General features: G+C 40.8%; 2 protein-coding genes across 2 annotated transcripts; one reads left to right on the top strand and one right to left on the bottom strand.

Annotated features, from left to right (window-relative positions):
• The first annotated feature begins 1109 nt into the window (after nucleotides 1-1109).
• sapcd1 (suppressor APC domain containing 1) lies at nucleotides 1110-7073 on the top strand. Its single transcript, XM_027003907.2, has 5 exons — nucleotides 1110-1199; nucleotides 3783-4389; nucleotides 4766-4915; nucleotides 5593-5748; nucleotides 6786-7073. Exons 2-5 carry the CDS (start codon nucleotides 4303-4305, stop codon nucleotides 6873-6875), a joined length of 483 nt encoding a protein of 160 aa, XP_026859708.2. The 5' UTR covers nucleotides 1110-1199; nucleotides 3783-4302; the 3' UTR covers nucleotides 6876-7073.
• Nucleotides 7074-11844: 4771 nt separating this feature from the next.
• On the bottom strand, nucleotides 11845-12387 carry LOC113573549 (achaete-scute homolog 4). Its single transcript, XM_027003881.2, has one exon. It carries the CDS (start codon nucleotides 12385-12387, stop codon nucleotides 11845-11847), a length of 543 nt encoding a protein of 180 aa, XP_026859682.1.
• Between the last annotated feature and the right edge of the window lie 216 nt (nucleotides 12388-12603).

Below are 12603 nucleotides of genomic sequence, written 5' to 3'. Positions count from 1 at the left end.
GCATGAAGCCTGTTCAGAGTATGGAGAATATTATTTTGGGGTGCTAAATATGTGAGCTGAAATAAAAGATGAGAGTTCACTTACATGTATTCCATCTTTTTTATGGATGCTGTAAGTCCAGGAAAGGCAGCTGTCTCATTTGTGTGTGTTTTGGAGCTGTACCACTGGGATTATTGGACTCTCAGCATATGGTTGATCAGGTATCTACACTTCTGTTTTCTATCTAAAACCCACCCTTGCTTTTGGACAAGCAAACTCATGGGGTCAAAGCATCACTTAACACCCGATACAGGTTGAAGTCTGTAGAATCTTTTGTTTTTAAACACTTTAGGATGGTTTCCTACACATAGTTGAGTTTAAAGTGCTGGGGAAGCAGCCCTTAGGCTGTATCTCAAGAGTATGCCAAACTGTTTATCATGAAGTTGAACGACGGGAAACATCACTTTGGGAAGATATAGATCTCAGCATAGAGGGAAGTAAAAAAACAGCATCAAGTATTAAAGTACACAGTATTAACTGAAATCTAAAATTTCCTGGTGGAGTTATTTTTGGTATTGACTTTTGTGTCGATTGTGACCATTTTGTGGTGATTTTATGACCACTTTTTCACATTTTAAAAAGAGATTCACATCCCTGACTGCAGGAAAGTGGGTTTGGTGCTACAGGAAGTGGGTGTCTGACTTGTGTTATTTGCCTGTGCAGAAAGGAAGTGATGTAAGCATCAAAGAAAGGAAGATTTAACTGCTAGGTGCAGACACACATGTGCATGCACAAAAACACATACAACATGGGCTTTTTTCTAAATATTTCCCATATTACATGCTTGTTCATACTATCGAAAGATTATATTGCCCTGTGTCTTGTAATCACATTTCTCCTAAAAAGATTAAATAAAAAGCCACAGTAAGCTGTACTGCAGATGACATACAAAGTACATTAATGACTAGAGCGTCCATGGAAGGCCTGGTGTAATGGCAACCACACAGGTCCTTAAGGCGTTGGGGGAAAGCCGGCCCCTCTGAGAGGAGAGCTCTGACATGGGGAGCAGAAGGAGGAGGGCCTTCGGCAGGAGGAAAACAAATTCCTCCGCTGGCAGAGGCACAGGTGGGGGAATTTGGTGGGTCTGATTACAAGAGAAGGCTGGAGCAGCTGGGTACCGTCAGCAGCCTGAAGAGTGAGGAAGAACCCAAGTAAAAACGGTATTAAATGAAATGAACCTGGGGGTGTGGGAGGAGCTAACATGCTAAAGGATGGACATGTGTAACTAAGTGTTTGTCTTGGTGTAGAGGGCACGAGGGAAATGTTTTTCTCCTTCAGTCTTCCATTTCTGAGAAAAAGGAAGAAGGGAAGAAAGGTTGCATATGCAGGGGGTAGGGAGGTTTGGCTGGAAACTGATCTTTTGTTTTTGTCATAATGCTTATGTGTCATAATGCTCATGTGTGGATCTTGCTGCATCAGCATGATTGTGAATAGGCAGCTCTTAGAACCCAAATAAAATGCAAACTCCTCACAAATATCCCATAATGTATTTTCATATAGGATTATCATATGTTTTATGCTGCTGAACTTGAATGAATGACTTGAATCACATTTTCTTTCAGAATTATATTGCATATTCTTAGACATATTCTTAGCCATATGTGTGGCTGTATGCTAAGTGATGCTGCACAAAAACTGTGTGTGCATGGAAGTGTGTTAGTGTACATCAGTGCTGAGAGGCAAGGCTGTGTGGCTGGTTCTGTGTTATCAATGCCATAGAGAGGGCTAAGGAGAGTGTCCAGATGAAGCCAGGCCCAGTTGTGGGGAGTGGTGGGCATCTCGGGTCTACATGGTGCTTGGGCCTAGTTCTTCCAGCCAGTCCCCTCATACATATATTTTGCTGATCCAGAAATGAACCTGAGCCTTTGACTCTAACCTAGTGCACTGCAGCCACACAGTAAATACAGGATTTTCTTTTACATCTGTAATAGGTGTTCACAGGAGTGATGGACATGCACATTCATGTACATATAGAAACACACACACACACAGGTTTCCTTTGCTTGATTCAGGCAACCAGTGAGGGGAACTGTCAGCATGTGCATTAAAGTAGCTTCCTGTGTACATGACAAGTAGTGTTCCATGTGCTAGATGTGTGGGATATCCACATTTCTAGTGTGAATGCATCTTTTTTTTATTTAGGTTATGTCTGTTTGTGAGAGCAGGGCAGGAAGTTGGGGTCCTTTGTGCACCTCAGAGGAGCTTCAGTTTCAGTGCTCTGCAAAAATGAGATCGACAGACAGAATACAATGAGAAGAGGAACTAAGCTGCATGTGATTTTGTGTAAAAAGACCTTAAAGAAGGCCAAGAAACAGAACCATATATTATGTTGTTTGGTAGATGGCAAAAGCTCTTATTTTTTTGATTCCAATATATTTTCAGACTTGTTGATTTATTTTGCCTAAGGCCCAATTATTGTTACGTTTAGGTTTATATATTTGCTCTTAGAACACAACAAAAGCAATTACTGAACAAGGGGAGCCCAACACAGATGGATTTAGTGAACAAAGGAAGGAGCCTGAACACTAATAGGTTTAAGGAGAGGAGTCTGAAGATCGACGGATTTAATGAAGAGGAGGAGTCTGAAGACTGATGGATTTAATCAAGGGGAAGAATCTGAAGTCTAATAGATTTTATGAAGGGGAGGAGTCTGAGGAGGGTTTTATTTTTTTATTTTTTATTTTTTTTCCCAAATTCCACAGTTCTTGCCCAAAGCAGGATAGATTTGACTATTGAGTCTGGCTCCTCTCAAGGTTTCTTGTGCTTACTCAAAGTATCCCCGCCTCTGTCATTTTGGCTTGCTAATTGGTGCCTAGAGCCAGATTTCTCTAAAGCTGCTTTGTGACAATATCAGTTAAAAAAAGTAGAAAAAGAAAAATATAATACTTGCTAGTAATGCTGATGGTGTTAAATGTGTCCTTTGTGTGCCAAAGTTTTTTTTTTGTCTTGTAATTACAATTAGAATTTAAAAGGAGGTCATCGAGCTACTTTGCGTAATGGCAGTTCATTTTGAAGCTCTTTACTGACCTCTGGTGGTTCTAATCAGACGATTTCGTTTTTATGGCTGTTCACGTTTACTTACTACCTTCCAGTTGCATGACCGTCTTTCATGGTAAAGTGAGGTTTGACTTGAGAGCGTGACATTGCATAAGTTGTCGGCCCTAATTAAAGAAGTTTCTTTGCTAGCTTAATGTCTTAATATACGTGTTAAAACACCTTTGCAGACCTTTTTAGTCAGGCAAGCTTTAATTTGGTAGGCAGCAAGACCAGGAAGCCAATCAAAGGTTATTTTGATATCTCTATAATATTTTGTGCAATAGTTGGACAATTGTAAATCACCTGCCATACTGCTATCTAGGTTAGGAAATGTCAGTTGCAAACTGATGTGGAATAGAGGAACCTTTGTTTTCATTTAAGGTTGTTTTACTACTCATAGCAGTTTTGTCTGTCATGTCAATAAGTTAAAATGGACTGGATTTGTGTGTTTAAACAAGATAATATGCTCCAATAGAACAAGGGCGTTTTACCATTCAGAATGTGCATTGTTTTGTTTCTAAACAATCCTATTCCCAAAGGCTGACAGTAGTTTCACCTCCAGACTACTGTTGGAATTACCAGTAGCCACAGGCCAGCCTCATTCTATATGCCCAGCCAGCAGCATGTTTGTTCAGCCATGTGTGACTGCACCTAGAAAAAAACAACAGACTTCTAACACCATTTTCTTTTCTGCAATATTATTTCAGCTCAGGTTTGGTCACATTCCCTGACAAGTTGGAACAGAAAGAAGCAGAGTGCGTGTGTATGTATGTGAGTGAGGGGGAGAGAGAGAGCATGCTAGTATGTTTCATTATGCCTAAATCACCTGCAGCTCAGAGGCACATTATTAACAAGACGGTGAACTTGGGTGTTTTATCTCATGCAAATGTCCCCCACATCCCATCTTTCCCCCAAAACCTGGGTTCCCCAACCCCCTCCACTCCCAGCCCCCATTAGTCTTCTTCGCTCACACCCATTCCAGCAGCTGTCGCACTGATGCATGGAATTCTCTGAGCTTTGCTGTGGGGGCTCATTCTTAATCCACTCCCTGGTACTGTCACTACCCTCCTCTGCTGGAAAATCACACTCCAAATTGGACTTCCTGTTCCTCTTTCTCTTTTGTCAAGTTGATTCTGCTGCTTGCCGTGCTTTTGGAGGCTGCCTGTGCGCATTGGCGTGTGGAAGCGTGTCGTGTGTGTGTGTGTGTGTGTGTGTGTTTGTGTCCACATGGCGCAGGATGGCTACTACACAGTGGTGATCGTCCCCCTGCCAACCAGCCTGTACAGCTTGGATGCGCTGCAGTACTTTCACTGGGTGAGCTGCTTGCTTGTGTCCCCATGTGTGTATGAGAGAGAAACATTAAGAGACTTAATATTTGCAAAGACATTAGGATATGCATGAAGCTGAATATAGTGCTTGCCAGAAGGGTTTTTATCAGCCTCAGTTGAAATGTTCTTTTCTTAATCTCATGTGTCCCCTTTGGTTGCCATAGACAAGTCCAGGGTCTGTTGCATTCTTTAGATAATCTCCTGCAGCATGAAGCTATTCAACCTAATTCTAAACTTGAGCTACACTCCTATTGGAATCCACTTCTTTGCAAACCCTCCTTCTGGGCTTGTAGCCTTGTCTTGTAACTGTGTGCCCAACCTAAGCTGGCCTGAATGTATGGATATGTCTGTGTCTTTGTCAGCTGAAGAGGCTGCAAGCCTTGGAGAGGGAAAGAGACAGTCTGTGCATGGGGCTACGGGATCTGGAGGAGGTCCGGCTCTGGTACCAGCGGCGGCTGGCGCACATCCCACAGAGGCAGGCCAGGATCAGCATGAAGGACTGCGAGCCCGAGGTGGGTGTGCGATTATAGGCCTCTGGTTGAGCATGTAATAACTCTGGAGGCCACAGTGTTAAGAGGTTACATATTATTGAGAACTTTTTTTGTTGGACGAATTCATGAAATCAGCAATACATGATGGGCAATACTTGATATATATTTGATGTGTATTGACAGTCAACAGTCAATGAATGACCATTGGTCATGCACTTGAACTGAAAATTTAGAGGTAGTTTGTACTTTTGATTAATAATAAAGTTTTTTTTTTTTTTTGGTAATGTCAGAGCACGATTTGTAGGTTTTCTTTGTCCTGGTACTACAGAACTGGTTAGAGAACACACCTCATGGAATGAGTTTGTATTTGTGTTATGCTATGCAACAGCACTGGTTATGTTGCTTTTCCTGATGTGTGGTATCATTTGTCATAAATAGGTACATCATTTATTGTTTATACAGATCCATGAAAGATAGTTCAGTGATGAACTTCCTTTTGTTTTTAGTGATGGTTTAGTTGCTTGTCCCACTGAGAGGCTATTCCTGCAGTGATCAAAGTATGCATGCAAGTGAAACATACTTGACCTTGCCAGTTATGCTAGGAGGATTACTGACATGTACCGAAGGTGCAGTGCTCTCGGGTTCAATGCAGAGGTTGGATGGCTGAAGCTGGAGTCAGACCTTGTGCCTGTGTGTAGGAGGGTTGGACATGTATGCTGCGCTCCCACATGCTGCGCCTTAACGGCAGTCTGGGCCGGCTGCTGGCCGATGGCTGCGCATGGAGCTCCCTCACCCACCACCAAAGAGATGGAACAGACTGGAAGCTGCGCTGGAACAATGCCATCCTCACCCAGGTGAGAGGTCACTGGGGCCCGGGCACCATGGGTGGCCCGTGCTGCCCAGGGAGGAGTTCAGCACAGCTTTGTGGAGGAAGTGTTTACCAAGCTTTGACCGAATTGGCTGTGGGGCTTGCACTCCACTCTGGGTGTTCTGGGTCTCCTCCATAACTGGGTGTCCTCCAGAAGGACTAAAAACAGAAAGTAGTTAAAAGCATGGAAAAATGAATGTAGCAAGGTTGAGCATAAATAGAGGAGCACTAAGGTTCAAATTCATGATAACATTTATAAAGAGACACTAAATAACTGCAATTTAGAAATATGTAAAGACTGACAAAATCAGCAAGAACATCACTGATGCTTATACTTTAGGAAAGAAATCTTTCTTTCCTGGGCTGCTTCTTTCCTGGGCTGCTAAAAGCTGTAAAGATTACAGTTCTTAAAATTATTTTACACACTTACTTCAAAGCTCCCATTCACTGGTATGATAATTGAGCATGTTGTCTGCAATTGGCTCTGAAATTTCTAAATGAAAATTGTTGCTATGACTACTCCCAAACAGCTGCATCATAACACTGAGACTGCCCTTCTAAAAGTGCTGAATGACATTTGCCTGAATAATGATACTGGTAAAATATCTGTGCTGCTGGATCTTGATGAATTAGATACTGTCAATGATAATATCATCTTAGCCAGACTGGAAATTTGGTTAGGGCTATCTGGAATGGTCCTTAGCTAGCTCAGATGATGCTTGCTAAGTAGGAGGGGCTACTTTATTGCACTTGGCGATTATGAATCTAAACAAGCTTTCTTGCCTTGTGGTATCCCACAAGAATCCATTCTTGGGCCTCTTATCATAGCTATGAATATGATTTAAAGTTCTGTTGACTCTTTGTGTCAGTGCCTAGAGCTAATACAAGACAAGAGGACAGACATAATTATATTGGGCTGTAAACAGCAATGACGTGAGTTCTGCTACAGCCTTGTCAAGCTACAGCATTTAGATTGTCTAATGTTGGTGTATAACCTTACTGTGATGATGTTTTTACGTTCAGGAGGTGAGTCAAAAGAATCGTCAGATTTCTGTGTTGGAGCTTGAGAAAGACATCCTCATTCAACAACAAGATGGCATATATTACTTCTGACTAAGGACTCCCAACACACATACACAGTTTCTACATTTACTGTAAATATGTTTGATAAACTGTACATGAGAGGCATTTATGATATAAAATTATACTATGTCAGTGCTTGTATGAATGGAAGGTGTCACTTGAACATGAATGTGAGATTTTGTAGTACTTTTTCCTTGCTACATTAAAACAAAAACTAATTTATTATTATTCTGTTTATATAATGTCTTGTGTCTCTCTATTTCGTATCAACCAAACTGCTGTAGACTAACAGACACGACAGAAGCACTCCAAAACAGCAAATTCCACTTAGAACATCTTCGCTGTAATTATTCACCGCCAGAGGGCAGTATGGTATAACATTAAAAAGGTAATACAACCTCGTCACAGGAAAGGTTATATGGTGATAACTAAGATATGTATTTTTCTACAGTTAACATAAAGATTAACTTTAAAATCATACCGAAAAAACTGTCCAAAGTGAATAACTGATTTCGTGTGTGATTAGCATTTATGTGTCAGCACTTAAAAAAGTGGGATGAGCCATTAAGTCACATGTTTGAAGAAAAAAAGAAACATATCTTGGACTTCGTTCTGGTATGGTTTCTATTTATGTTTAATTGCCTGTATGCCCTTTTAATGTAGGAACCAGTTTCAAAGATACACTCTTATGTCCTCTCTCAGTTTAAAAGGTAAAGTCTTACACGAGAGGTGTTGCACATGTTTGCGATCTCCCTAGTTTGACGTATCTGGTTCAGCTCACCTGATTATTACCAGGCCCTTCATGAGCTGAAGGGTGAGACAGAGAGTGAGCAGAGAAAATGCAGAAATATGTATGGGGTCTGTATGGGCTGCTTAGGACTGTGAGTGGGTCCTGCCTCCCCAGTGATACTGGGAACAGTGCTCTAGACTGCACCTGAATTGCCTCATGCTTGCAAACAGAGGAAGAGCGTGTCACAACATGTTACAGTTCCAACCCTGGTGGTCCCTCATTGATCTCAGTGCTCTTGATAACTATCTTCACATTACTTCTAGTGCAGACACTTCCCCTATCAGAAGTGTAAACACATTTAGGGCAGTGATGCCCTGTGACACTGCCATTCTTGCAAAGACACTGAGACTAAACATGACTTCACTCTGCAGCATGTGGTTACAAGCTGCTTGAGCTCAGTCACATCTTACAGTGACAAATCGCAGCTTGGTGCTTCAGCCAGGACACAGGAGATTACAGGCTGAAGCCTGGGATCTCTACTGTAACAGGTGGTCAGTTATGTCTCACTTATTTAAGGTGCAAAGAGACACGAATAAACTTTTAATTTTCTTTATAGTATGAGGATGTACACCTTGATCTGCAGGTGGTTCATTCTGGTTTTGATAAAATGGAGGTGGCATCTAGAAGTTTTGCCCTGGAGGTGTGAAATATTCCTCTGCACTTTGAAATGCCCGTCAAGAAAGAATCAGCATCCCCTTTGGTTTTGGGGCAGATATTGAAATTTTGTGATTTAAATGTCCTTTACTTGTGGACCACAGTGACATTCTTTCACAAAGTCTTTTAATTCAAAGTCTTTTAATTGTGGGTTGAGGTCAAGTCCTTTAACAAGCACTTTATTATAAAAATAATATATCAGTGCTGATGTGTCATGAAGTTTAGGATTGATGACTGAGAGTACTTGGAAGTATCTGAGCCAAACCTAGACTTCAAATAGAACTGTGAGGAGGCCTGTTGTGCTAACAGTGCTTTGGTGCTAAATTGTTTTACTAAGCACAAGCTCATTGTTTATTGATATACTACAGATATTTGCATAAATGATTACAACCCATCTGATTACAAATGAGGTACATAATTATTTCTTCTAATCATATTTGGAAGTTGTAAATTACACTTGATTTAATTTAGACAGTGAATACATTTTCATTTGTTGTTTTTATTTTTTGTAATTGTTTTTCTGCCTTGACTCCAGTGATTTACACAATCGCTGTTTACTCTTAGCTTTTTATCAGACGTTTGATTTGTATGATTGAACTGACATTGCCTTCCGCTTATTACCTTTCGCCGCATGAATGAACTTTCCAAAGCAAAGATCACACCACAGATGCTGATGATTACTTGTTGATGTCTTTATGTGAAACGCATTTCACCTTGTCGTGCTCATGCACACATGGTCTCCCACGGATGTACGTGGCAGTAAAAGAAACCGCAGTTATAGATCTGCTACTGAGGAATTCAGAGGCCGATAAAGATCTCAGAAAGCAGCGCATCGACGTTAATGCAAGCTTTAATGCTCCTAGCTCCCAGCAGGCCTCTCCTGCAGTATGCACTGAAGCATCAAGGCCAGGGTACCAGCAACTGTGTTAATTACTGGCTCTTATTCACATCAACGCAGTAAACACCTTTTGTTGGGCCTGTCAGGCCTCCGTGACAGTGAAAATCATTCTTTCGTCCTTCAATGGTTCGCTGACTCTGTGCTCTGCTGGCATGCCCCCACTCCTCCGATGAACCCCAGTCCGCTTGGGTGTTTGGCGGATTGGCCGTTTGATTGGCAATAGGAAATGCAAACCACTTCCATGCAGGTCTGCCAAAGCGTGAAGGATAAACAGGGAATAGATTTAGGCTGTGCTGGGGGGCTTTTTTTTTTTTTTTTTTCCCTTGATTTAGGCTATTCTCCCACTTCCTGTCAACAGGAGAGATGCCTGCTTAATAAAAGCCATTAAAATGGTTGTAGACATTCTTTGAAGAGCACTTTCAGGGAACCAAACATAAGATGGGCAATGCGATAAGTTTTTCTTGTGCTGCCAAATCTTACTTTTAATCAACATTTTGCACTTAGAAACACACTGATGGTTGCCCTTATACCACACTGATATTTAAGATAACAATATCTGAGGATGGGTATTGGTTTGGGTAATGTTCTGTGGTGGTAGGATATTCTGTGATGGTTATTATTGCTTTACACTTTTGCTCTTTTGAGTGATTTTGCTGTCAGAGAATACTTCATGTTACCAAGCAGGGACCTTTCAAACTTCTAGTGCATTTATCCTTATGTTTGCCTCCCTTTAAATTAACAATGTAACCTTACCATAACAATTTAAGCTTAAACTTTGATATTTATTGAATAAAATCAACAATGTCATATAACCTGTAAATATACATTTTACTTGATTTTACTTAACTTGGAAAACAGTTGGATTTGATTTTAATAAAACACACCCAAACACTCACTAATGATTTAGGTAAACTTAAAAGAGCTCATTGTTTAGGTTTCCTCATCTGAGTGAGGGTAAAGTGTATTCCATTGTATATACTTTGAGATTGATCTACTACATCAGTTACATTAGATCAAGTTGAGATCAAGTTAAATGACCTAGATCAGAGAGAATCTGCTTCCAATAATGTAATAGTCTATTCTAGAGATCAAATCATTTTTTCCTGGGAACCACATACAGAGAAAATAAAATGTGTTTTAATTTTAATCGGCCCATATCATTAAGCTAAGAATGATATTGGTGTGTAGAGTCATAGTCAAGTTCTTTTCCTTATTGCATTGATGAGGTGATGTCAGAGGCTGTTTCTGACTTTGTGGCTACTGCCATGTTACCAAAGGAATCTAACAGTTATAAATGATATACTGGCAGAGCTGCTGTTACACTTCCACACCTCTGTTTTCCCAGTGAGGCTTGTCTTATTGCATCATGCTTCATATTTACATGCATTATTTGAAGATAACAGTAATATAGTTCATAGTTTCCAGACCTGGTATGCATGGGACTGATGTGTAAGAAATCTGTGAACGAAGATCTCAGGTTGGTTCCCAGTGTTCACGACTGGTTTAGTCGTTGGGAGCACCTATTCGGTACACTGACCTGATTGATGGATTCACACAGAAAAGATGTGACTTCCCATTTAGTGGCAGAACATGACCTTGTCTATAATTAGAGCAGCTGGGAAAATTGAGAAACGTCTTGTTTTTTCCCACATGATTTATTCCAAATGACCAAATTTTTTAATGACTACTGTACTAATCTACAAGTATATTTCTACAAGTATATTCCTCAGTATATTTATACTTTCCTCTGCAAATATTAAGTCTGAAGAATAAAATAAAATATGATGGGAATGTCAATGTTAGTAATTACAGATGTCAGTCATAATTATCAATGGTCTCAGTAATTTAATCTTGTTTGAAAAGGGTTCCAGCTAAGAGCTCACTAAGATCAAGGCATAAAGAACAATCAGTGCCCAATGACCCTTTCCCACCAGGAACAGACTCATTTTACAGTGTTTCATCAGCCATCACTTTCTCAGGAAAGGGAAGACACCAGGATGATTATCAGGGGTCTTGCTAAGCAGTCTAGGTAAAATCTTATCCAAGTTCTGTTTAGAGATTTGGGTAATGGAAAGAGACTTGCAGTGTCATGGGTAGCATAGCTTGCCCGTCTGGTTTAACCTGAGATTATAGCAGGCCTACCTTAAATCACAACACTTATTTGAATTAATTCCACTGCATTATGCATGCCTTTGGAATGTGTTTATAAAAAAATAATCAATTATTTTAGTGACTCATGAAAGATGATGCATATCCTGTTTATGTTTATTTTGCTAGCCTGTCTTCCCAAATTTTACCCACACACCACTATTGCAAAGGTGAGACTATATATATATATATATATATATATATATATATATATATATATATATATATATATATATATTTATTTAGTTTTTTTCTTTCTTTCTTGCACCTCCATTGTTGAAACCATAAAGATTGATTTTGCAATAACAGAATGAACTTTATCCTACACTGAAAAATACATTTTTAAAAAAAAGACATTTTATGCATTTTTCGTCTGATCTCAATTCAGGGATCAGCTGATACCCTCTGTGTAATTATTAATAAAATAATCCAAATCATTATGGACTGCATGAATTAGAATGACCCTGTTGATATGCCCTCACATGAACCCTCTGTGTGGTAAAGTCTGTTCAGTAGCATGGATCCCCATTGTCACTCAGACTGTGTTTGGACTCCCCGTCACTGTTGCACTCAGAGAGCCCTGTGCTATCTTCAATTCTTCTGTCCCTCCCGGGAGATGTGGATACCATGGTGTCAGGCAGCCGGAACTCCAGCAGGTTCTGCAGGTGTTTAATGTAGCTGATGGCTGCACGTAGTGTCTCTACCTTGCTTAGTCTCTTGTCCTCGCACCCCTGGGGCAGATGTTCCCGGAGTCTTGTGTAACCCTCATTCACGCACCGGACCCTCTGCCTCTCTCGTTCGTTGCGCTTGCGAATGAACGCTGGCTCAAAGGAACAGTTGTATGTGGCCAGGTGTTCAGGGAAAGGCAGGCATGATAGATGCCCTCCATAGCTGTGACCGCAGGCCGGCTCCAGATAAGGCTGCTTGAAGTGCAGAGGTAGGCTTAGGGCATCTTCAAACAGGGAGCGCTGGTAGCCCAAAGACAAGCCGAATGCTAAACGCTGTGGGTAGGACCCTTGTTCCACAAGGCCTTGTGATGGCTCAGTAGCCATGGGTCTGTGGCACAGGCAGAGAAACATTGCACCTTTTTAAAATAAGACTCTTAAATCATTTTACAAAAATGAAAAGAATTCAAAGGTGCTGCCTTACCTTGCAATAGACCTTGCCGTTATCCAAGCCTAGCGTATCCGTGGAGTTGATGTGAATTGTAGATAGTAATTCATCTGGAGGCTCCTGGGAGCATGCAGTTTCAGTCAACAGGTCCTTCC

This window comes from Electrophorus electricus, chromosome 7 (assembly GCF_013358815.1).
Source record: "Electrophorus electricus isolate fEleEle1 chromosome 7, fEleEle1.pri, whole genome shotgun sequence".
NCBI classification, from domain to species: Eukaryota; Metazoa; Chordata; class Actinopteri; order Gymnotiformes; family Gymnotidae; genus Electrophorus; species Electrophorus electricus.
This window is presented reverse-complemented; position numbering and strand designations above follow the sequence as displayed.

Coding starts and splice junctions, on each gene's coding strand:
- sapcd1 (XM_027003907.2), top strand. CDS start 4,303: ATGGCGCAGGATGGCTACTACACAGTGGTGATCGTCCCCCTGCCAACC. Junction 4,390..4,765: donor CGCTGCAGTACTTTCACTGG/GTGAGCTGCTTG, acceptor TGTCTTTGTCAG/CTGAAGAGGCTGCAAGCCTT. Junction 5,749..6,785: donor ACAATGCCATCCTCACCCAG/GTGAGAGGTCAC, acceptor TTTTACGTTCAG/GAGGTGAGTCAAAAGAATCG.
- LOC113573549 (XM_027003881.2), bottom strand. CDS start 12,387: ATGGCTACTGAGCCATCACAAGGCCTTGTGGAACAAGGGTCCTACCCA.